Raw genomic sequence first — 27,392 nt, forward strand, 5'->3', positions numbered from 1 at the left:
TCTTCTTATTTGTTTTTCTTATATTTATCGTCTGAGTACCTACAGCACAAGCCTTATTGAGCTTACTGTCGGACTTAGTCAATTTGTGTAGTAATGTCCTATAATATCTATTTATTCTATTCTGTTACGGTCATACAAAGTCTATGCCAAATGATAACATAATGGAATAAAGCGATTTGGGGCACATTTTTCCCCTATTAGTATCGAAGAGCGGATGATTCCGAGTAGAAATAACATAAGAATTTCTAAATAAAAAGTCTAGTGAACAACGTAACATAGAATTTCCCTTATGGTTCGTGTGCGTTGGAGGACATTTCTACTATGAATGTTTTCTTATTATTTGCCCATGGTATTAAATTAATTAGTATACCTGAACACGCCGAAGTTGGCATAGTTCCCGCACAGCGCGGCCTTCAGTATGCAGAAGCACAGCGAGATGCCCTTCAGCTTCATCGCGTACATTTGCTTCTTGCTCACGTCTATCGTTAGTATTCTGCTGCCTGCAATTAAAACGATCAAGTGAGAAAATATTATTTTTGGAAGAAATAATTGAAATAAAAAATTACATACCAAACTGACTAATTACTATCACTAGTTCAGAGCTACAGTCAACCATACTAGTCCCAAAATAAGATTAATTTAAACCGTGGGCCAGGAGCATACATCGTAAGTCATCGCCTCCCGGCTAATAATTTATCAGGTGATAGTTTAGATGCTATCATGAATTAAACAAAATAGTCAGCAGGTTGTACCGCGGTAGATATACCGTCAGCTGGTCGCCTGAACATGTAAAAAATACGCGCGTTGCCACTTATGTCCGCAAAGCATGCGTAATGCGTAATCCGTTTATTAAAAACGCCTGATGGAATGCTACATGCAAAGTTTCATGATTTTATCACTATCATAAAAAGGTAAAGCGCTTATTTTTTACATGTTCAGGCGACCAGCTGACGTTCTTTTCACCACGATACAACCGGCTGCCGATTTTTTAAAATTCACAATAGTGCGGGTTCAGAGAACCGCAGTTAGACTTACCATAGGCACATATGATGTTAGACAGCTCCCTGAAGAGCAGGATCCCGTTAGGAGACGATACATCGAAGTGTAGGCGTTGGTTGCGGTTCTGCGCCAGCTCGGCTGTTAGCTTGAGGACTGGCGTGGTCAGCGCCGGCTCCGAAAACCAGGTCTCGATGCCGCGGAGAAGCACCTTCATGTATACAGGGTAACTGGAACACAAAGGGGTTATGAAATAACTAAATAACAATGGTGCCAGTTGTTAAATATATATAACAGTTTGCGTAACTACGTACCCCAACGAATGTAAAGAACTATCGCCCAATTTCAATTTTATCGTGTTTTTCAAAGCTATTCGAGTCTCTTATACAACCAATACTTTCAGGGCTTGTGGACAATTTTATCTCAGACCATCAACACGGCTTCAGGCCTGGTCGCTCAGTAGTGTCAAATCTGGTGCCATTTGTTTCTGACTTGTGCCAGCAAGTTGACAAAGGCCTGCAAGTTGATACTGTTTACACTGACTTTAGCAATGCCTTTGATAAAGTCGATCATGCAATTCTCTTACAAAAACTGCACAGTTTCGGGGTAGGTGGCAAGTGGCTAAAATGGTTCAAGTCTTATCTCACTAATAGGCCTCAAAATGTGGTTGTACATGGCTATAAATCGATAACCTATAACGCCGGTTCAGGAGTACCACAGGGCTCTCACCTGGGCCCAGTTCTCTTTCTGATATTTATAAATGATATTACTGACCATATCAAACACTCCAATTATTCTTTGTACGCAGATGATCTCAAGCTATACAGATCGGTGGTATGTGAATCAGATGCAAAAAAGCTACAGAGTGACCTTAACAATATAATGTCTTGGTGCAATACAAATCGTATGACTCTCAACGCAAAAAAGTGTTTTTTTATTAAATATTGCAGGAAAAAAAAAACCACTTGAATACATGTACGAGATAGGCGGTGTTAATTTAATGGAAGCTACTGAAGTTCGAGATCTTGGCGTAATAATTGATAATGAACTTAAATTTAATGCCCATATCGACTTTGTAGTAAAAAAAGCCGCACAGATGCTAGGATTTATTAAAAGAAATTCCACTGGTTTTAAGGATCACAAAACTAAAATAATACTTTACAACACGCTAGCACGCAGCCATCTCGAATCTGCCTCAATTGTGTGGAGTCCTTTTTATCACGTACACTCACAACGCGTTGAGAGCATACAGAGGGCTTTCACAAGATATCTTGCTTTTAGTACTCCAGGTTTTTCGCACAGAAACACCTACGACTGTCGCCTCGCCAAATATAATATGAACAGCCTGCGCGATCGGCGACGAATGTTGGACCTGTGTTTTCTGCACAAAGTCGTAAATGGACAAATAAAATGCAGCAACTTGCTTGAGAAAATCTATATAACCACACCTCATAATTATCCTCGGCGTCCTATAACGAAAACTTTCTCGGTGCCAGTAACTAGGACCAACCTCGGACTGCAGTCTCCCATGGTACGAGTTTGCGCTGCCTACAATGCCTTTATAAAGGACGGGGATTACATCGACATTTTTCATGATCGTTTACCTGCTTTCAAAAATAAAATAATGGGCAGAAAATAAAATAAAATAAGGGAAATAATTTATTCAATTAAATTAAATTATATTTTGTATCTTTTATAAATTTCAATAACAGAAATTATAGTATTGTAGTTAGAATAAAATTAGTATAATTTTAGATTAGTATAAGATTAGTTTTAGGCTAAGTTTAGGTAATCTCACTGTTATGTATAATATAAGTAGTCAATGTTAGGTACTCCATAATTGTTGTATATATCAGTATTTATTACCTTTTAAAATGTGTTTAGTGTAAGTTATAATATGTATGATGTGGATGTACTTTAATAATAAAAAAAAAAAAAAAAAAATGTAAGTACACACCTTAAGTACACTTCGCCTAATTTAAGATTTAATCAAAATAATACTGCATATTGAATAACTTGTGTTTGTATGATTCAAATTCTATTTTAATTGGTATTTGAGGTTATTTTAATGAGTAAGAGTGTATACAGAAAATAGCGCTGGTAGTCTAGCGGTAAGAACGTGGGATTTCCAATCCGAAGGTTGCGAGTTCAAACTCCGCCTCTAACCAATGAGTATTTCGGAATTTATGCACGATATATCATTTGATATTTACCAGTCGCTTTTCGGTGAAGGGGAACATCGTGAGGAACCGGACTAATTCTAATAAGGCCTAACTTCCCCTCTTGGCTGGAAGATGGTATTAGTCGCTTTCGTAAAACTTACGCCAATTCTTGAGCTTATTATTCAAATTAACATGCCGCCGGCAAAACTATAAATTAATCCTTGTATTTGTCATAAGACCCATGAGGATGATACTTATATAAGTTTAGTGCATTAATCGCGAAAATATCAATTCATACACAGGCCCCGCCGCGATGGGTGTTTTCAACAAATCTTCTTGTGGATAGTGTTCGCGCGTTGCCGCCAACTTCAAAACCCACTCGATACACTCGCTCACACTGCGACACAATCTCACGTGACAAGCATGGTGACAAATGAATAGCTCTGCTGATGTATGTAAAGGAAACATTGACGTCATAAAATTAAAAAATTTTTTTTTTCATCAAACCCATACGTGTGGGGTATCTATGGACAGGTCTTCAAAAATGATATTTAGGTTTCTAATATCATTTTTTTCTAAACTGAATAGTTTGCGCGAGAGACACTTCCAAAGTGGTAAAATGTGTCCCCCCCCCCTGTAACTTCTAAAATAAGAGAATGATAAACCTAAAAAAAAAAGATGTACATTACCATGCAAACTTCCACCGAAAATTGGTTTGAACGAGATCTAGTAAGTAGTTTTTTTTTAATACGTCATAAATGGCACGGAACCCTTCATGGGCGAGTCCGACTCGCACTTGGCCGCTTTTTTAAATATCGTAGTACATTAAATTTCAGAGCTTAGATTAAGTAACTTTCTCAAAGAAACCGGTATTATAATTAACTCCATTTTGGATATTATCATTGATACATTTTTATCTGATAGGGCCCCTAAAAGCGTGTTCCATGTCTTAGGACCAGTTTACATATTGATTAGTGTTCAGTATGGGTACCATTTGCTACTAAACGCAAGCACTATCTCGGACGATGTCCATATTACAACAAAGCTAGTATTAATTACTTCTTATGAATAATAAAAAAATCAACACACAGTACACGCAGGAACTTTCTCACACGCACAAATGTAAGTGGTAAAATGGAAATGTTGCCGTGTACTTACATCCAGTCGAACAGCATCATGTAGGTGGTCTTGGTGTTGAAGGCGAAGGCCAGACCTCTGAGGTCCCGCGCTAGACCGATCAGCGTCTTTTTGGCGTCCTCTGACGAAAACAGGGGGCTCTCCGGCGGCCCTAGCAGGCTGACTAGGCTTTCGAAGGCGGCTGGGGATGAAAATTAATACAAGTCAAAAAATAGACCAGTACAGACGAGTTCACAAGCATCTTTACAGTACATATGGTGCTACTTTCCCGCACTAGTGCGAGTAAGTAGCACCATATGTACTGTAAATATATTGGCACGCCTTTATGACGCTGAGGTTGTGTACATATATTTTTACATGTACATATAAATATTGTCTTATGAAGATGTTTGTGAATACGACCGTACATATTTTTAAATGATGATTATAGACCCTACTAATAGTGTTGTGTTCCTGCCGGTGAGTAAGGTTGCCAGAGGTCAATGAGGATGCGGGGTGTTAGGGTCGGCAACGCGCATGTAACTCCTCTGGAGTTGCAGGCGTCCATAGGCTACGGAGACTGCTTACTATCAGGCGGGCCGTATGCTTGTTTGCCATCGACATTGTATAAAAAAAGAAACTTCTAGAACGCTATTTGACTTTGATGCTTATTCTTTAACTGATATGTGTTAAATATCAGAAAGTGGCGCCATCTTACCGGGCTTAGGCCAAGGGTTATGGCGCCATCGCTCGAAACTATGCCGCCATACCTTTGGCCTTTGATGTATTAGATGGCGCCACTTTTTGGTATTTAACACATATCAGTGAAAGAATAAGGATCAAACTTAAATGGCGTCGAAAGATGGCAGTAATTTACTGTGACAATTTTTTTTGACAAACCACCTCCATTCCAAGTTTTCTTTCATAAAATTACACCGAGGCTTCCTTAGCTGGGAGCTAGTAGCCGTCGTTCAAAAACTAGATAAATAAATACTTAAATACATAATGTACAGTCGGTACGCTTTAACTAAGTAAGAATTAGAGTCGCAAGTCGTCAACAAGTTATGTCGCGGGTACAGCGACATCTAGCGAGGAATCGGGTAACTGACTGGCGAATGGTTTGAAAGTTCGACTATAAATACTAGCGTCCGACTGAAAGATGTTTTTTTGTCGAAACCGAAGGTTCGGTTTTGGTTCTAGTTTCGGCCGAAACCAAATCTTTTGTTGCACTCGCATAGGTGGTACATTCTAAGATTAATTTTTTAAACGTCACAACCAACCAAGCTCCAATAAGGCCTGTTCAATTTACTGAGTGGACACTCATACACCTCTTTTAACCTGCTAATTTAAAAACAATTGACGTACATCTCACAACAAGCTCTTATTCATCAATTGCTACATATTTGTTCCCCAACAGTCAAATATTTTCCCCAATGCATCACTGCTAATCTCTAATAAAGTCAAACGCAAATCATATATTTAAAAATCTGGAGATCATCATAGAATTGAAGATCGTTGAGCCCTGGCAACCTTACTCACCGGCAGGAACACAACACTATGAGTAGGGTCTAGTATTATTAGGCTGCGGTTTTCTGTAAGGTGGAGGTACTTTCCCGCGTGTACATTCCAGATCTAGAGCAGAGTGGGGCTCTGCTCTAGATCTGGAATGACATCCGCCGTGCTGTGCCCTACCACACAAAGCGAGATGACATTCAGAATGCTCATACCTCTCTTTTGGACGTAGTTTAAGGACGTACCCGGGTCCAAAATCTATATATTGAACACACGGTCTTTTGACATTCTCAAAGACCCTTCGTTCTATCATTTGGAGCTGAAGTATATCAGTACAGTACCCGTGAGCGGCATCATGAAGGCGTGGAAGCGCTCCTCGTCCTCGCCCAGCTCCACCATGAGGAGCCGCCCCAACGCCGTGTACAGCATGGTGCGACATCGCATCTCCGTCGTGCCCACTCCGGTTATGCCCAGGAATGGGAAATGCTCTGCCTGTGAACAAAAAAATACATCATTTATATTGTATAGGTGTTGGGTAGGTACATTTATTGTTATACTTTGTGTGCATATATATATAAAAGGAAAAGGCTTTTTCATCATACTTGCTCAAAAAAGATCTTATTTCATGCAGGTGTGCTGAAGGACAAAGGCCTATTTTGTCCCCACGGGAGTTATGGATTGTAAAAAAAAGCTATAACTCCTTAGGGAGTTACAGATAATTGAGGCTTCTATATTCAGACCAAGACAAGTCTGCAACGATTCTGATAGCACACGCAGTGCAAGTGTTATTTTAAACGTCAAACCTTTATGAAATTATGACGTGTTAATAACACTCACACTGCGTGTGCGGTGCGATCAGAATCGTTGCAGAATGTAGACTTCTCTTGGTCTAATTCAAGTGCGACAAATTTATAAATAACGCTTTTAGATCGTGGTAGTCGTTGATTCAACGAACTAGTTGATAAAACGTTCTTCGTTCGTCAACGAACGAAACGTTTTGTGTAACAGACTCAACTAGTTGACGACTTTAACATACAAACGTAATCGGAATGGAACGCTAAGCTAATGGCATGGCAGTTTAGTTGAGATCAACATTTTTTTCATTAATTGATTCAACTCAACCAGATTCCTTTGACGCCAGTGCGAGCGAGAAGCAAAGACGCAACAGCAAGGGCTCGAAAACGAAATGCAATTAGTCGACATTTATTGAAAGATACTTCGTTGATCGACAATTCAACTGACTAGATTCCGTTGACGCGAATGCTTTTTTCTCTTCAGTTAAAGCAGGGGTTCCCAATCTTTTTCAACATGCGGCGCAGTTACAAGTTTAGTATTTTGCAACGGCGCCCTTGTAAATTTAAAATCACGGTCTAAAAAGAGTGACACGACGCTATATTATTTAACGCTGCGAGCGCTCAAATAGGTACCCGCGAATATTTGTGGTTTCGGATAATGACAGAACTCACGGCGCCCCTCTTTACTTTCTACGGCGCACCAGGGCGCCGCGGCGCACACTTTGGGAACCCCTGAGTTAAAGCAAAACCGTTGACGCAACCAACCAGTTTTTCAACTAGTTGACGTTTTCTAAGTTAACGTTTCGTTGAAGCGAAAACAGTCAACGCCCCACCACTAATTTTAGACGACATGAAATAGTTTGCTACTAACAAAGCGAAAAGTCACTATTTAGTGCTGAACGCCTCCAAAAAAACATCATCATCAAAATCAGCGCAAACCTAGTTGAAAATGACGACTAGCCAATACAGACAACGCATGCCATTACCCAGTTGGCTGGTGGGTACAGCGACATCTAACGGTCATTTCGGAAACTGTTTCACTCTGTGTGTGGTTGAATTGAACACTTGACCATCATCGATACGAATTAATATTTAACCAACAAAATATATACTGAAATATAAATGCCTGGCACCTGACTAGAGGTCAAAAAATACCCCACATCGTGAGCAACTCAACAGTCTCAACGGTACAGTGCGCATGACAACGTCAGATATTGTAAAGGTTTGGAAACATTTAGCACAGTATAAAAGTCATTTAGCCAATCACAACTTTTTTTAAATAGCGGGAAAAAGTGCAGAGAAGGGTTAACTTATATAATAGGGATGACAGTTATATGGACTGTTTTAGAAATCCAAAATGTTCTGAGAGCTTTATGGCTCAGCTTCATTGGTCGATATAAAGCGTGCGGGTACTCCCCACAGGCGGTATAACGACTAGTGAAACTCATAACTCTCATAAGTCGATAGTTCGGTCGATATACAGCACGCGGGTGACTCCCCGCAGGCGGTAAGGTGGTATAACCACTAGTGAACCTCATAATGACTTGCGTTTTGGAAATATCTCACATCCCGCACGTGGGCTCTATGGCATACTTTATGGAAATCTACCCCACCCCGCAAGCGGGACCCTATCGACCAATTTAACTGAGCCATTATCGATATATATTACGTTGCTGTATTTTAGTTTGGAAGATGTTAAAGGTCCCTTGCTGTCACTTCTATTGGAAATGACTTAAGTTTGAAGAGGGAATGTACCAGGACGGTGATCGTAGAGTCAGACCAAGATAAGTTGGCAGCGATTTTGATAGCCCTGACGGTGCTAGTGTCAAGTAAACGTCATAATTTCATAAAATATTAAATAACCCGTGCACCGTCTAGGCTATCAAAATCGCTGAAAATTTATCTTGGTTTCACTCTAATTAGTTTAATGTAGTTTCATTAGCCATTACCCAAGCGCTCTCGCGCATGAGAGGTTTTTGCTCAGCAGTGGCACGCAGTGTTGTCACATCTACCAACTTTTCGGTAGATCTACCTATTTTGCCTGCGTTCTACCTATCTACCTCCCTCGGCCTGAAATCTACCTATTTTTCAAAATGGTACAATTGTAAGCAATTCTCAATACATGTGACGGAACATTGCCTAATTTCTACCGAATTTAGATTCGATTTAATGAAAACTTGCCAAAGAAACAGATTATACAAGCAGGTTTTTTACCTACAAACAATGGAAATCCTAACTTTTGTTTGAATTTCTTTAATAAATACGTGTACTAACGTCACAATATTAAAAATTTCTACCTATTTTTGCACCCAGAGGGCCTACCGCGAACCACGTTCGACGTGTTGCCTCTCTATCGCACTTGTAAATTCGTACGTAAGCGTGACAGGGAGGCAACACGTCGAACGTGGTTCGCGGTAGGCCCTCTGTTCTACCATTTCGCCAAAATTGTATGTGACAACACTGGCGGCACGTATATAGTTTAGGCTTGAATAATAAATCTCATAAAGCGACATTCAAAGAGAATTCGCTTACAAAAATAATTTGTCTGTTAAAAAGTTACGCTACTGAATCCTCTCTCAATAAAATGTGGGCTAAGTGATACTTAGAACGCACATTGTTGGCAAGTTTGCTGAACGATATAGCGACATCTAGTGGGGTATTGTGAAATTATGTAAAACATTAAACCTTTTTAGGCAACTTTATTCTCTTTCCTCAAAATGTGGATTATTCACTAATTAGATTAGATCCACCTTATGAGTTTGGCCGGTTGAAGGATTATACAGATGGCGCCAGCATAAGTTTTCTTTCCTGTGTCAAATTTTTATTTTATGGCGAACGCCTTTTAAGCCAGATCACATAGACCAAAACTAGAGACAGGTAAAACCTATGCTGGCGCCATCTATATAAATCTTTGACAGTTGCAAAACCCATTATAATACCTATATATTCCAAAAATATAGAATAATATTATTTTTCATAGTATTAGAAGCACCATCAACATGTTGATTTGTAGGTTTGCAAGGTGTCTCAATTCCGTACAGCTTTACAAATTTCGATCCCCTCTTTACACCCCATTTTTTTTTTTGGCTTGTATGTTATTGTTTCATTGTGTGTTGTTCGCTTGTTTTCCACGAATAAACATAAACGGTTTCTATCAGAGACAGACAGAAAACAGAACCATCCTGCCCTTCACCGTGACCGTAGAGAAATAAGAAATACATAGAGTACTCACTTCATACATCACTTTTGGTACCAAAACGCTTATTATTTTCGTAGTCGACATCTAGTATCTAGTAGCGGAACTCTCAGTACTGCTACTCGACAATAGATATCGCGGCAAACAAAAAGTCCAATGGTCAACGATTTTCAGCTAATATTATAACCAGCTTACTCTGGTTTAGTAGGAGTTGAAAATAGAGTTCCGGTTCCGGAAAATAATAGTATTTTTGGTAACAAAACCGTTGTATGGAGTGAGCAATCTTGGTCTTCTTAATTTTTTTTTATTTATTGTCAGTTAGCAACTATCCTTAAAATTCTCTTTGCCGTGACTCAAAATATCTCCATACCACATTTCAACTAAATCAGTTCAACGGTTTTACTGTGAAGTGACAAAAGATAGAACTTTCACATATAAGAAAAGTTAGAATATATAATTAATCAACGCTCACTTAGCAATCAGCTACGGAACGCCGTACAAAAAATCAGTAAGTAAGTAAGTAAGTGCATATTCAGGAGAACTGAGCGGACTTAGGACATCGTTATTAGCATCTCGTAACCAAGTTTGTTCATAGGAACAGCGACATCTAGCGAGCGATTGGGTAACTAAACACGATAAGGTAAGGATGTTTGGCTATGGTATGTTGATAAAGTCCTGCATAAGCAATCTAGTGCACTTAATTTCTATGTCGAAGGCCAATCGTAAAATTCCTGCGTGAATGGTTTGACGGTCACATTTAACCCATAGGTAGGATAGTTTCGTTAGGTACGTTGCTTCAGATGCCCGAAGTGATCGCAGTGTCCAGAAATGCTGCTTTGTCTCAGGGACAGAGATAACGATTTTCACGTTTCATGATATGCCTAGGAATTTTATGATTTGGCGGATAATACAATCGGCCGCCGACGTCTATAAAGGAAAGTACCTAGTATATGTTATTTCACGAATTCTATAGTAGTTTAAAGCGTGAGAGAGTGACGAGAGTTAAGAGTGACGCTTTCTAAATATACCAAGTTTAAAAAAAATACGGATTAAGAATAGCTTATTGATGAAACGAAATAACAGTAATTTTTGTATGAAATTCCATTTCGGGAGAAAATGTTTCCACTAAATCTTAAATCATTTTGATGTCGATCGCTCCAGCATAATGTTTATAGGTTTCGCTTTATTTGTTTTTTTTTTGTTTTGCAAATTTTGAAAAAAAAAGGAAAATCTATAAACGTAGTTTTCAATGGGTCAATAACCTACTAGAAAATCGTGGAGAATGGAAAATATTTAGAAGTGGAAAAACGTTTTCTCTTAAGTGAGTATGTAGTTAATTTGAGTTGACACACATATGCAGTTAAGATTTAGTTAGAGTGGGAAACGTTTTCTCCCGAAATGGAATTTCATAGAAAAATCACCGTTATTTCGTTAGAATCGAAAAACTATTCTTCCCTCTTAAACGATAGGAACAGTGAAAACAAAGGACACCCGGCAAAATGTTTTTTCACACAGTTGCCGCTGTCATTTTCATACAATTTATAGTCTGGCTATCGAAATATTACACAGATTTTTGGCGGGAAATTAAAAAATCTTGGGCTGGTCACACTTTATGTAGTAGGAATTATAGTTTTGATACTAGAACATATTTTTGATTTTCTGTGCACACGTAAGATACCTAAGGAAATCAGTTAAATATACGTTGAAGTGCACTCAAAGTCAGCTCACATAATTTCTACCACTATGTAAAATACAAAGACATATATAGACATCTTTCGCGAAGATATTTTTATATATTCTACTGACCAGTCAATTCACAGTATTCTTCTAAATATTAGTTTTCAGTAACTCGTTATGTTTCAATGTTTGGATTTTATTGATATTTTAATTACAGGTATTAATAAATTCACGTACTTAATTAAAGTTATAGGCAAATGTTAGAACTAGTACTTAAAGTATCAAAATATTAATAGAGCACCAACCTACTAAATTGTTTACCACTTGTAAATATAGCAGTTTTTGGTTATACAACGCTTCACGTCAACTTCCCACATTGTCGTAATTATTTACGTGCTTAAATAATAGTTTGCGAACCCCACTCGGTATAGTCATTAATCATTATTAATATTATTTAAAATAAGCCCCCTAAAAACCGCGAACAATTTTGAATGAATGACATAAATTGACAAAAGCCTTTAGGTTTTTTAAATCATAGACAATTGGTGATACAACAAGGAAAAATCTGTCAACAATATTTGGCTAGCCAGACTCTAACCTTAAAACGCAAATATGTATTAAGATGATAACTCACCTTACCCAAGCTATGTGCAAAACACTATTGGTGAAAAAGTGGTAGTGGGGGAATACAAGCGACGCCAACGCACGACGTGGTTAAAATATGAATTTCCGTGGGACGTCATCTTCATACTATTTGACTACAGTCATCTGTCATATGAGCAGTGATCGGAACTATGGGAGTAAAACTTTAACAAAACTTAAAAGCCTAATTGAGCTTACTGTGGGACTTAGTCAATTTGTGTAATAATGTCCTATAACATATTTTTTTTTATCAAGCGGACGTAAAAAGAGTGCTTATAGCCTTAAAAATATTCGAATATCTATGAATGTAAATATTTTTATGGCTGTAAGTACTATACTATTCCTATCCCTATGGACATGAATATTTTTAGGGCTGTATGCACTATTTTATGTCCGCTTAACAAGTTTTACTCCCATAGTTCCGATCACTGCATATAAGCAATAATTATAATATCACCCACTCCCACTAGGGCGGCGCCGCAGTCGCGCACGAAGCGAATAAAACAAGACTGTAATAACAATATTACGCAGATGAACCCATTAACTGTCTAGTTCGAAATAAAAGCGGTACTATCTACCAGATTCTATGTACCATAAGCGACACAATAAAGTGACACTGCAAAAATTTTGATTGTCAATGACAAGCTATTAATAATGTCAAAAGACTTGACAAATGTAGATGAAGTGAGGTGATACCCGAGACGTATATTGTTACCCAGTTGACTCGTGGGTAAAGCGACATCTAGCGGCGAATTAGAAACTAAGTATAGTAAAGTTTATTGTAAGTCGTTTCGTCGTTTACACCGACGTTCGACCGTCGTTGGCAGATGCTCAGCCGTTGACGGGACGCAGACTTTGTCTGTATTTGTCAAATTTATTTAATTTTCTGGTCATTTATTAGCTTTTTTCTGTATTTCATGAAAAATACAATTTAGATCTATTAGATTTTATTAGATAATACTAGTTAAGTAGTGTTTGATTGACCAAGATAAGTCTGCAACGCAGTGCAAGTTTTATATTAAACGGCAAACTTGTATGAAATTAAATTATGATGTTCCTATAAATAACACTTGCATTGCGTATGCCACTCAAAACTAAATAGGAATTTGTGTCCCAACTCGTCAGCAGTTAACTCGCGGGTATAGCGACATCTAGCGAAGAATCTGTTAAAAGGTTGTCTCTTGAACGGCCGGATACTTACTTCGAGCATACAGTAACTGCAGTAGCCTTTCCATAACTTACCCCTCTGTCAAAAACACTACGTGCAAAAAATCGTGTAACTCCTTTGTGTTTCGACACAAATCTTTTATGCACGTGTGTCTTACTTTTTTCTTTTGTTATTTCTTCACCTCTCCACAACATTCGGTAAACATTTTTGTACGAAAATACGACATATAAGGCCACTCCAGTTACTGTATTCTCTAAGGATACTAAAGAATAGTTGTTTCTATGTGTAGTCTAAGAAAGACACGTATTGGTTTGCCAAGTCAACAGCTGCGGCTGTAGCTCGGTCGCATTTTTATTTTTTTTATCGCCCTTCACGTTCTTCACGTGCAAAAGTGACAAGCAATAAAAATGCAACCATGCCTGAAGAAGGTAGCGTTTGACAACGGCACTCGGAAAATTAAGAAATATCGACTGACGCAAGAATCATCAAAATCTGTCTACGCGTTTGGTCTCTATAGATTGCCACACAGAAACAAACATACATACATACGCTGACACACACATTCCCTTCTTTGCGTCGTACTGTCAAGTATTCGTTAATTGACCGAGCGGAAACCAAGGTCTCCGATTCAGCTTGGTCTAAAATTATTCTGTATGTCCGGATGTTCTCGTCTACTGTTTTTGAAATTTTTCTAAAAAAGGCGGAGCCAGGGGGTTCGAGTGTCGAGGCCCACAAATTATATATATTTTTTATATATTCAAAGAGAATTTGAAATAGTGGTGGATTGTCAAAGAAAATTTTGTATCTACAGAAAATTTACTGCCATCTTTCAACACATGATTAATACTTTTAGAACGCCATTTGTGGCCAAAGAATGGCGGCATAGTTACGAGTGATGGCGCCACAACCTGTAGCCGATGCCCGATAAGATGAAGCCACTTTTGGATATTTAACACATATCAGTGAAATAATAAGGTTCAAATGGCATTCTAAAACTTTATGATGTATTAAATTAGTTCGAATCACATGTAATATTTGTATAATTATTTAGCTGTAAGATTAGTTTTAGTATTAACGACCGGTTTGGCCTAGTGGGTAGTGACCCTGCCTACGAAGCTGATGGTCCCGGGTTCAAATCCTGGTAAGGGCATTTATTCGTGTGATGAGCATGGATATTTGTTCCTGAGTCATGGGTGTTTTCTATGTATTTAAGTATTTATAAATATTCATATATTATATATATCGTTGTCTAAGTACCCTCAACACAAGCCTTATTGAGCTTACTGTGGGACTTAGTCAATTTGTGTAATAATGTCCTATAATATTTATTTATTTATTAACATTGTACGCCGCATATGACAATAAAGATTTCAATTTCAATAAAAAAAAAAGTTTTTATCATATGTCGAAACATGGCAGTAAATTAATTATGACCTTAAGTATTTCTAACTCTCTTTCAATTTAATACAACGAGGCTTCCTTAGCAGTGAGCTAGTAGCCGTCGTTCAAAAACTATATATATAAATACTTAAATACATGACGTAAAACTGGTACGCTTCCAGTAAGTAAGAATTAGAGTCGCAAGTCGTCAGCAAGTTAAGTCGCGGGTACAGCGACATCTAGCGAGGAATCGGGTAACTCTGATTGGCGAATGGATGTGTTTTCAATGTTAGACTTATGGAGTGTGGAATGTCACTCCACATCTCTTATGGTGGAACTGTTGCAAGTGTCCAGCTGTCAGGCGTTATTGACGGAGTGAAGTGCGCTGTCTATGATTTGATTTTTTTGTTCAAGTATTCTAGGTATTGTACCTATTTAAGGTTTTTTGATGAAACTTTTTGGTACATGGAGATTTATTTCCTTACCTCCACCTTCCTTAGTTAGACTATTAATACTATTATAGATAATAGTCTAATGGACAAGTTCAAAATGGTGACAAATAGCAAAGAGAATTTGAAATGGAGGTGGATTGTCCATTGAGGTATAGTACTAGAGTCGGCATCTTCTAACAAAATGGTTCCGCACCTCAATGAAGTGCCGGCAATTCAATTCGGAACCGTGAACAAATTCACAGAATTCACAAAGAAGCGAGTGATGTGCGGAATTACACACACGTAAAATTATATGGAGTTAACGAAATTGGTTACAAAGTACTAACGGCTTCTATAGTTTCTCAACAAGTACAGACGCTAGTCGTCTCTTTTAACTGCGTGATGTTAAATAGTGACAGGTATGTCTTTGCAAAAAGTACGCGAAAGTTTGACTATTTTTACGTCGTTTTGTTATTTAACATATTTACTCTAATTATAAACGTGCATTTTCAAACACCCACTTGAATAGTTAATGCATAAAGGTACTATACCTGACTAAAAGCGTAGATCATATAGTTGGTCAAACCAATTTGTCAGTAAATAAGAACAATAAAAACTATACTCATCCTTTTCTTTTGGATGCTAGTACTAGTGTAAGACAAAGATAGTATGACTCCCTCTGTCTATGTTTCAAATGAGATAGCCCTTTGACAAACTATAGTTCATCAATTATATACGCGGGACCGTGAGGTCCGTGAGTGTAGCCGAGTGACGCAATAGAACATTATTGCAGAGGAAAGGGCAATGCGATCCACGAATTGATTTTCCTGCCGAGACATATATAGTGCTTTTCTCCAAACATGCTCATAATTTAAGCATCAACCATCACTCAAATAGAACCTTCACATCAAAAACGTCAAAAACAATTTCCCTCTATAAATATAAAAAAAAAGTTAAAGGCATAACTTATTCTGCCATTCAGTACCATTAAATATTCGTTCAACAATGTTATTGTGCAGTATAAGCTGTATGTGCACGCATGAGACCCTTAAAAATATATATAAAAGTTACATACATAGACATGTAAGGTTATATTATTATAAGTGTCAATGACATCCTCACTTTATCAGGCCTGATATTATGCCCGACGTCGGGCCCGAGCAAGAATATATTCCTGTTTCACCAAATATCAGCAGATCGTTAACAATATTTTAAATGTAAGAAAATGGTTCATATGCCAAAATACCAAACATTGAACGCAATTAGAGACGAAGTATTTATTACATTTCAAATATTGTTAACGATGTGCTGATATTCCATGAAACGCGGGGAAGAAGATTATCGGGCCCGGTATCGGGAAGTGTGGATGATGACCGGGACGTGTAGACGCAGCCCGTGGCCATATTAATTAGCTGTTTGCGTTTTTCTTAGTGGACACATGTTTTTAAAAAGTAAAAAACAATACAGTAATAACTTTCCGTCCGCTAAAACATGACAATACTGGTTTGATTTTTTTTTAATTTGAGTTTGGTCATAATGATGAACTTACCGTACTATTTTTGGAACAATAAGGTAAACATTTCCAAGCATATTGGAGAAATTTTTTTAGTAATGTTGCATGCCGTATCATACTAAAATAGTCAGAATAATAATCAAAATATTTCCTTTTAGAAGTCTTAAGAATTCAATTTTAAAATATTAAACAAAGTCAGCAAAGCTTGACAATGACACCCCTCCATACACATTCCAATTGTATGCACAAATCAGAGAGTAACTTAATTTACATTATATCGACAGTCGCATAGCAGTAAGCTACGGATGCCGTTCAAAAACTGAATAAATAAATAAATAAATGATTTCACAAGCCATACATCTACCCTGTATTTAAACGAGGATAATCTCGTTACCCAGTTTACTCACGGGTATAGCGACATCTAGCGTGAAATTGGGGAAACCAGAATGATTTAGGCCCGAATTGGTTAACATACGTAAATAATCAAAATCAAGATAAACCGTTAACCAATGCAGTATTTTTAATTTTCGGGATAAACTGGGAATACCACGAAACTAGTACAACCGTCACAAATATGCGACTACGATTTATTTTGGCAAGTACGTAGTTCTATTTAAATTGGCGTGTAGCGTAATACGTATTATACGTATAGTTGTTTCTCAATGTTACCAAAGAGAATTTGAAATAGAGGTGTATTGTCAAAGAAAACTTTGTAGCGAGTCTCCTGTACGATCTGGGTCCAGTTTCCGCGTGCAGTAAAGGCCATTCCACGAAAGCTGGCGCAGATTTTCTATGAAAATGTTTTTAGTTAATACAAATCTCGCGCCAGCTCTTAAGACCCGTGTTCGCTGGAGGATCTCCGCTGATCTGGGCCCAGTGTAATACTCACCGTATGATGCGTCAGCATGAACTGAACCTCCTCTAGTTTGACTAGTTTCCGCACGCAGGAGTACCCGCCGCTGAGATCGCTGAGCAGCCCGAGGGTCTTCGCTATGATCTGCTCCGAGCCTCCCCAGTACTTCAGATTGGTTATGCTGAAAACATGTTGCAAGTCGTATCAGAGAAGTATACGTGTTGGTAGAAAAGTTGAGGTAAATGATTGCTCAACAGAGGCAATCATTTACTAATGGAGTTGGTAACTGCCAAAGGTTTGGAAAGATGGCGCCAACATTATCTTGTTTTGTATTGAGATTTGGCGTGATGGGCTAGAATCCAGGCAATAAAAAAATCCAGAATATGACGCCATCTTTAATAATATTTCGACCGAACAGCCTTATTGGAAAAATAAGTGGCGAATGAAAGAATGACTGAATGTGATTGAAGTGCACGAATTGTACGATATTTATATAACTTTAAGACACGCGACTTTATAATGGGGAAAAATTTTGGAAAACTTTATAAAGTGCAGAAATGAATGGAGCAGTATGCGCCTTGACTCCGGCGATGCCGCTTTGCACGATTGTTCCTTGCATCATGCTTAGTTGATTTAATGCCCTAGCCACGTGATTAAACTGTTGGCTGCCCCCCAAAAAGGGAGGGAGGAAGGCGGTTCCGGCGGTCCAGTTTCCGCTCTGTTTCTACTCACCTGTGGCGCTCAGGTCAAGTTTGATATCATTTTCGTTTAAATCAAGGATGAGGAATCCATTCATGAAATAATCGTTGTACCTTTTCATACAATTAAATTGATTTTTTGGACCAATTAATATTTTTCTCGCTATTTTGCCATTCAAAGTCACAGTGTAGTGATTTACACGAAAAGGAATAGAACTATGTCATTTGTTTTTAGAAAAGTATCACTTAAAACTAGGCACTCATTTTTTTTTGCAAAAAAGTAAAATAATCAATTCAATCAGTCAATTCTTTTGTTGGCGAACTAACAACGACACATATTATGTGTTCCGTTTTACGTCCGAGATCTTAATTGCATAACGCCGCCGTCGTCCGATAGATGCCGCTAGCGTCTATGCCAAATATCAAGTTTCTAGGTCACCTGGAAGTGGGTTAGGTTTTTAGGGTTGCCAAATGGCAAAAAACGGAACCCTTATAGATTCGTCATGTCCGTCTGTCTGTCCGATTATGTCACCGCCACTTTTTTCCGAAACTATAAGGGCTATACTGTTCAAACTTGGTAAGTAGATGTATTCTATGAACAGCATTAGGATTTTTACACAAAAATAGAAAAAAAGCAATAAATTTTGGGGGTTCCCCATACTTAGAACTGAAACTCAAAAAATCTTTTTTCATCAAACCCATACGTGTGGGGTATCTATGGATAGGTCCTCAAAAATGATATTTAGGTTTCTAATATCATTTTTTTCTAAACTGAATAGTTTGCGCGAGAGACACTTCCAAAGTGAAAAAATGTGTCCCCCCCCCCCCCCTGTAACTTCTAAAATAACAGAATGAAAAATCTAAAAAAAATATATGATATACATTAACATGCAAACTTCCACCGAAAATTGGTTTGAACGAGATCTAGTAAGTAGTTTTTTTGATAAGTCATAAAATAAAAATAATATTTTTTTCATCAAACCCATACGTGTGGGGTATCTACGGATAGGTCTTCAAAAATGATATTGAGGTATCTAATATCATTTTTTTCTAAACTGAATATTTTGCGCGAGAGACACTTCCAAAGTGGTAAAATGTGTGTCCAAAGTGGTAAAATGTTGAAATTGATCTAGTAAGTAGATTTTTTTTAATACGTCTTAAATGGTACGGAACCCTTCATGCGCGAGTCCGACTCGCACTTGGCCGCTTTTTGATCTATCAGTCAGTTAGTTATCAAAATGCCGGTTTTTAAACATTAATGTGTCAATAACTGCTTGAGGCACAGTCAGCTGCAAAAATATGTATCGAGAGAATCGTCTCATAAATATGGTACTACGCTCTTATTACCCTGGAATAAGATGCTATGGGACATATTTTTGAGTAAGATGTGTACACCCATATTTTTACACTTGACAGGGGCTTGAATAACTGTGCCAAATTTCATGTGTGTAGGTTAAATAGGTTTCAAGTTGTGTATGGGTCAAAAGTAGGTCGACTTGGTTCGTGTAATATTTATAATATATATACACACGGTTGCGTTACCAGTTCCTTTTTCTTTGAACTTGGCTGGACATGCAATCGTCTGAATTGGGCTTTAGGCGTCTTATGTGGGTACTATACGACGATACATAATAGATAGCTATAGATAAATACTTGAATACATAGAAAACATCCATCATTCAAGGAACAAATATCCGTGATAACCACAAATAAATGCCCTTACCGGGATTCGAACCCTGGAGCTTCATAAGCAGGGGCACCCAATTAGGCAAGCTTATACGAGTTTGGTCAACGCCTCGCCAGTTACTGTTAACAGGTACTCACATTTTCCTCATTAGCACGCTCAGCAAGCGGCTCTCGTCGTTCAGCCCCAGCACTTCGGACAGCCGTCGGTACACCTGGAACGAAAAATATAGCATTAAAGAAGGGTACACGAAAAAAATGTAAGGCAAGGATGTATAGCTGAATAGGCGGGTCCACACAGAGCGAGCGTACGCGCGAGGCAATTTCCTCGCGCACAAAACGGCCAGTGTAGACGTGCCTCGGCCGAGCCGCTCGGTGTCGGTTTTTCGGTATGCTCAAAGGCGCCTCCGACGTTTGCCGACGTTTGAAGAAGTGTTTGTTTATGGTGCGAGTGCTTATTTTGTTCGCCTTACGTTAAAAGTTGTCAAAATATGACAACTTTAGAAAATAAATAAATAACGAATGTCGCAAATTGTCTCATTTTGTTTTGAATCGCCTTAACCCTTTGAACGCCACGCGTATCGTACGCGGCGCGTAATCGTGAACCTTGTCGGTACGCATGAAGGTTGATGATATTGGGCTGTAGCCGCGCGCGTCATATGACGTCCTTGGCGGTCAAAAGGTTAAATAGCAAAATAAAAGAAACGCAAGCCACTGCAGTCATTACGTGCGGCACCATTTTGAACAGCTAACTGAGTGATGCCATCTTGCCAAGCAAATTGGCTCGGGTGAGGCAAACGCGCGGGCGTTTGCTGCGCGAGGACATTTCCTCGCGAGGCTGCTCGCTCTCATTACACCGCGCAAAATGTGAGACCCAAACACACGATGGACCAAGAAATTGGGCAGGTGGAATACCACCATAAGCTATAAAACATCCGTAATTATACAAGCAATAAACAAGCATGCGCGCTTCGTTGTAAGATTACGGCCTGGTGAATGTAGAGATTTACCCCCTTATTCATAAACGTCTACTAATGTTACGATGCCGCTGATCATCGTTTGTCCCTTTCCATCATACCAATACGTCGGAAAGGGACAAACGATTATTAACGGCATCGTAACTTTAGTAGACGTTAATGAATAAGGGGGTAAATGTGGTTCTCTTTATGCGAATTCACATCAGGACATCACTAGACATCCACCTTAAGAAAAATCTAAAATCATGTACTAAAATCCATTCCCGACGTGGCTCACTGAAGCGACCAGAATATTTCGCAGCCTATTATCCTGATCATAACGATCTTCGCGCATGTTTGTAATAAAAATTGTATTAATATTTGTAAAATTTAAAGCTATCTCAATCTCACCTTGCTGTTCTTTTGAACCTGGTCGCCGACGTATATTTTTCTAAACTGCTCGAAGAACGACATCATGGCTAACTCTAGTTTCTCACAGCCACCCTGGAATGACATTAGTTATTTGATTTACACGGGGACACAGTTGTTGTTTCCTCGTGCTACATAGTATTGATACTCGAGCAAGCGAAAGATTCGAAAAGAGGAATCTTGAGCGTTTCGAGTATAACACAAAAAAATCACTTCACTAACGCGAGGAAAATAATAATTGTAAAATATTACAAATTAAATCCAAATGAACGCTATAGGGAGCGTGCATGAACTGTAGGAGGCAGCACAGGAGATGTCAGATTTTTGGCGCGAGGCCTAAATTTGAGGTTTATTGTTCCGATGTAGCCCACAAGATGGCAGAACCTACTATGCATAAGAAAACACTTGACGTGTAAATGTGCATGTTTATGGTTCCGATTCAGACCACAAGATGGCAGACCCTCCAGCGCGCACGGTCCCTATTAACAATTATCATTTAAAAACACCACATAAAAGTCAATTCTACCTGCCAACATGACGAGCTATAATATAATACATAAAATAATAAAAAATAAATCCATTTATTTCAAGCTACAAGGCTCATAATCAGTTTTAATAAGTTTTATTTCTAAATCATATAAATTCCTACGTCATAAAATATTGTACAAAAATACATAAAAATAATCATTTAAAATTGCTCTTAATTAAAATTATCATTATTCATAACACAATATATATATTTATATATTCAATTGTTATTTAACAATTGAAACTAAAATGGGTATAAATAAAACTATACATTGAAAAATAATAATACAAGTTGTATAATGCAATAAACACAGGACCCGACACTCGAGTTTCCGCCCTACAGATTTCTAAAGGGTGATCCGTAATGAAGCCTCGTAGGCGTCAACTGCCGCTCCGTTGGGTTAAGGAACTGCTATTATTTTAAACAAATCGTCAGTCGGTTGTATCGCGGTGGAGAGACAAACTTACAGTGGCAAGCCTGGAGTCGGTGAGGTCCATGAGCTGCAGCACCCGACAGACGAGTTCGCCGTCCATGGCGTCGTTCTCGTCGCAGATGTTGACGGACGCACGGCCGCCGATCATGTACCCCCGCCAGGTGAGTTTGACTGGACATATAGACAGCTTACTGTAGCGAGCCTGGAGTCGGTGAGGTCCATGAGCTGCAGCACCCGACAGACGAGTTCGCCGTCCATGGCGTCGTTCTCGTCGCAGATGTTGACGGACGCACGGCCGCCGATTATGTACACCCGCTAGGTGAGTTTGACTGGACATATAGACAGCTTACAGTGGCAAGCCTGGAGTCGGTGAGGTCCATGAGCTGCAGCACCCGACAGACGAGTTCGCCGTCCATGGCGTCGTTCTCGTCGCAGATGTTGACGGACGCTCGGCCCCCGATGCAGGCGCCGATCATGTACACCAGCCAGGTCAGTTGCCCTGAAAATTGGGAGGTTTTTAGTTAGATTACGATCGATTTTTGTAACCTTTCACCAAAGTATTACGAAGAAAACGAGCTATATATAAAGTACGGTCACGTCTGAAAATATCGATACGAAAAAGTGGCAAAAATATGTATACACGACTTTATTGCCCATATAATTATTAAGGTAGTTTATAGATATTTTTGGCACATTTTTCGTATCGATATTTTCAGACGTGACTGTACCCTTGAACTTTTGGTTGGAACGTTACCATTAGGTGGTGTGTTTTTGGGTTCCACTAAGCTCTTTACCCCCATGAAGAGCGTTAAATCATCAGACTATTTAATCATTAATCGGGGGCCTATTTCCGTATCATTCGATACAAACTAACATGCGAGATATGTCAAAAATGTATGCAATTAACATTTCATTTCGAACAAAAAGGCATCTCGACTGATATTAGAATAGGGGTCAAATCGAATTGCTTTTTTTTTCAGAGATGTTCCAAATTTGAATGCATAACCAAATCGATTTTGATGTAGTTATGAAGCTATAACTACATTATCACAGATAAAAAAATTGTTGTAACAAAACAGTTTATCGTAATTATTATTTACTATTATTTACGGATTTTGAAGGCATCATAGAGGGTTTATGATATGTGTGTAGATAAACTACTATATTCTAGCCCCAGTAATTGGCACGTCTTACCGTATTCGCATCGCCCGATGACCGATAGCTGTTCTAACTGTTGCCTCAGAATAAGTACAGAAAACACACAGTACTACCGTATAGAAAAGAAACTTCCCACACAACCGAAGTTTAACAGCGATTTAGGGACGAATCAATTCGACGAGTCTCTTTTTAGGGTTCCGTAGCCAAATGGCAAAAAACGGAACCCTTATAGATTCGTCATGTCATGTCCGTCTGTCTGTCCGATTATGTCACCGCCACTTTTTTCCGAAACTATAAGAGCTATACTGTTCAAACTTGGTAAGTAGCTGTATTCTATGAACCGCATTAGGATTTTTACACAAAAACAATAAATTTTGGGGGTTCCCCGTACTTAGAACTGAAACTCAAAAAATCTTTTTTCATCAAACCCATACGTGTGGGGTACCTATGGATAGGTCTTCAAAAATGATATTTAGGTTCCTAATATCATTTTTTTCTAAACTGAATAGTTTGCGCGAGAGACACTTCCAAAGTGAAAAAATAGTGTCCCCCCCCCCCCCCCTGTAACTTCTAAAATAACAGAATGAAAAATTAAAAAAAAAAAATGATATACATTACCATGCAAACTTCCACCGAAAATTGGTTTGAACGAGATCTAGTAAGTAGTTTTTTTTAATACGTCATAAATGGTACGGAACCCTTCATGGGCGAGTCCGACTCGCACTTGGCCGCTTTTTTAATGTCTGGCACTATCCCTTTCGAATATTTAAGGGTTGTCAAAATTCAAGTCATTGTCTTATCTGTGGTTGTGCATACAAAGGGACGTCAAGTTGTGCCAACCCTAATAATTGCTCGGAGCAATGCTGAGCCGAACGGAGCCGAGAAAGAATGCCCGAATGCTACACTTACACTTCATTAATCATTATAATGAAGTTTACAATCCACTTATTTCACGCCACGCCAAGAGCGACTCCAGGGGTATAATATATACTCGCGTTAAAAAATCTCGATAGCGCGATGTAGAACATTCCAAATTCAAAACGACCGCGCGCCGGTGAAGTCTCCGAAGCATCTAATAGCTTCATCTAATAGGTTCTCCACATACCTCCGAGTACTGTAAGCTGATGTGCGGTGCCCTCGACACTATACGCGGCGGCGGCGACAAGTGCGACACCAGCAGTGGGCACGTCTTGCCGTACTCGCATCGCCCTACGACTGGCAGCTCAGGCAACTGTTCTAACTAGCAGTTACAGTTAAATACAACAGCGATAATAATCCAACTTTAATGTCATTCTAATAAAGCTTACACTTTACGCCAAGAACGACTCTAGGGGTATATATACTCGCGTTAAAAAATCTCGATAGCGCGATGTAGAACATTCCAAATTCAAAACGAGTTGCAAACCGACCGCGCGCCGGCGAAGTGTCTAGAAGTTAGTTGACATACCTCTGAGCACTGTAAGCTGGTGCGCGTTGCCCTCGACGCTGTAGGCGGCGGCGGCGCGGTCGAAGTGCGACACGAGCAGCTGGCACGTCTTGCCGTACTCGCAGCGCCCCACCACCGACAGCTGCTCCAGCTGCTGCTGCACGCAGCCCACCTCGTCCAGGGGGTCTTCTAGGCCGTCCCTGGAATTATTTGCATTCACTATAATAATATAGTAGATTGTTAGCCGAGGGTGGAATCTGAACCATATCACCCTGTTCGTTCGAGCGCCAATAGTTCGAGGCTGAGATGGTTACTTCTACCCGAGTTAAACACTCTATTTTTCGTTTTCTCTACGAGGAAAGTCAAACACAAGAAATGTAGGTTAAGACTGGAATTGGCGCCAATTATATTTTGATCGGAATAAAATATCTAAAACCATAAATAAAAAGTAAAACTGAGTCAATGAATGTAATGTAATGGTAATATTTTAAACATTCGTCATCATTTATATTGATTTAATAAGAAATATTTTTTTTCATACATTTAAATATTAAATACAAGAAGTATATTTTCTTAATAATGCAATGCGATTGACATTTATTTTCGATAATACTTGGCCTGAAAATGCGGAAGCTAATATGAGAGCTTTTAACTGAATAATATGGCATACACCATACATGCCTGTTAGTCGTTGTCCGAAAATAATTAAAAAAAAAACTTTGCATCAGAGGGTGGGAAATGCAATTTTCCACCCGGCTATCAGTCTATGAAAGGTGAACTTTCCGAATAGGAGATGAAAGGCTCAGGACCGCTTCGGCCTCAGTTTCATTTCGTCAACTTCTTAAGTAGTTCTCATTCGCATTTGGTCTACTGTTCCGATTCGCCAGCATTCCTATATCGTCACTTTCTTATCTCGCCCGCTTTCTTACGTGGGCCACTGTAGTAACTTGGTTATATTCCTAATTAGACTACAGTGCCGATTCGTCAACACTCCTAATTCGTCCATAGTGCTTACTCGTCAACATTCCTATTTAGACCACAGTGCCAACTCGTCAACTACATAGCATAGTAATAGTTATACTACGATACCCTTCATGGCTGTGTCCGACTCGCACTTGCCTATAAGATTTCCAATGAAACACTGCCTTTAGACTTTACCTTACCGTTTATCCTAGGTCGATAAAAGAACGCGGACGAGTTAGCACTTTGGTCGAAATAGGAACGTAGACAAAAATGGGGTATTGACGATATAAGAAAGTGGACGAGTTAGGAAGGTTACGAATTAGGAATTGTAGGGTGACGACATAACACTGCGGACGATTTATGGAGATGACGAAATGAAACTGGGGCCGAAGCGTTCCTGAGCCAGATGAAATAATATTTTTAATTTCGATAGTTGATGAAACACATATGAAAAATGCTAGAAACGGACCAAGCTAACACTCCATTTCTACAACATATGACGATTCTCGTGACATTTTTGGGTGCCGTTCAATTTTAATACAAACTTTTAGCATAATTTCATTTAGCTACTATTGAAACTCATAATAAACATTATGTATAAAAACAAAACATATAAAGTTGTTAGTCATACTAATTTAATGACAGAATGCTCTATAATCATAAAAACATTCTTCATAACAATCCTTAGGAATAATTTTACTTGTTATAACATACATTTCGTATAATAATTAAAATATAGTACAAAATTTTAACGAATGGTGACATAGTGTTCTATGATATACTTGGTGTCAATCTAACTATTAAATTATACAACAATCTACGTATTCAACTTTAAAGCTGGTCGCCGTTAGGTACGACGACGAGCGAAGCGAGGAGGAGTGTTAGGTAGAACTGCGACCATATGGGCAGAACCATATGTCTCGGAAATTGTATTTTTGCTTGTTCATTTTCACTAGGCGTTTATATGAAGTTTATTTGAATCCCTTAGGAACCACAGAGGTTCCAACTCACACTGGCCGCTGCTTTGCGGTAAAATGATATATGTATGTCGACAGACGTAAAGTACGGATGTAGGTAAGTTTGACGCTTAGAAAAATCGATTATGTTCCATGCAAATATAATGTTTAAGTTTTATTATTAATTAGTAATTCAGTGTTTTTAAACTTTCAGCAAACTCAATCAAATAAAGTTTATGAACGATTTGCCGTGGTTTGATTGTGAAACCACACCTTCAACATTATGCTGTTGGTTTTCATGAATAAAAAACGTTCTGAGTATAAAATAGTATACAGAGTGAACATTATACTGGTTGCCTGTTATGCAAATACATTACTATGCTACTAAACTATAATTACTTTCGAAATTATGCAATTCGTTTTTATTGTATTTGTTTTTATACCAAATCATAATTTCTGCATATCAAAATTATGCAATTCAAATTATGAAAAATGAAATTTCGCAAATTGTTATTATTAAAAACATTACACACCCGACATTTTTACACTTTGTCTTAGTCGGCGTAGAGGTGTGTTGTAGGTTACGGACGGGACTATACCTACAGTGTGGTTGTTAGCCACCCACCTGACAACAACGGCCACTGAGTTGAGTCTGGACTCTATGTACGCGGAGGTGACGCCTGGGGCGTACGTCTCTAGTAGATGTGGCTCCATAGCCTTG

General features: G+C 38.7%; 1 protein-coding gene across 1 annotated transcript in view; it reads right to left on the reverse strand.

Moving 5' to 3' along the window:
- LOC133531562 (exportin-7-B) overlaps positions 1–27,392 on the reverse strand; it is a 57,465-nt gene that overhangs the window by 15,593 nt on the left and 14,480 nt on the right. Inside the window, exons 11-19 of the mRNA XM_061869856.1 lie at positions 24,774–24,952; positions 22,519–22,667; positions 21,189–21,281; positions 19,963–20,036; positions 17,477–17,621; positions 6,128–6,278; positions 4,317–4,476; positions 1,036–1,226; positions 371–500 (exon numbers count right to left, since the gene is read on the reverse strand). Of these exons, the coding sequence (XP_061725840.1) occupies positions 371–500; positions 1,036–1,226; positions 4,317–4,476; positions 6,128–6,278; positions 17,477–17,621; positions 19,963–20,036; positions 21,189–21,281; positions 22,519–22,667; positions 24,774–24,952 (1,272 nt within the window). The remainder of the gene's footprint in view (positions 1–370; positions 501–1,035; positions 1,227–4,316; positions 4,477–6,127; positions 6,279–17,476; positions 17,622–19,962; positions 20,037–21,188; positions 21,282–22,518; positions 22,668–24,773; positions 24,953–27,392) is intronic.

Source organism: Cydia pomonella, chromosome 25 (genome assembly GCF_033807575.1).
Source record: "Cydia pomonella isolate Wapato2018A chromosome 25, ilCydPomo1, whole genome shotgun sequence".
Taxonomy (NCBI): domain Eukaryota; kingdom Metazoa; phylum Arthropoda; class Insecta; order Lepidoptera; family Tortricidae; genus Cydia; species Cydia pomonella.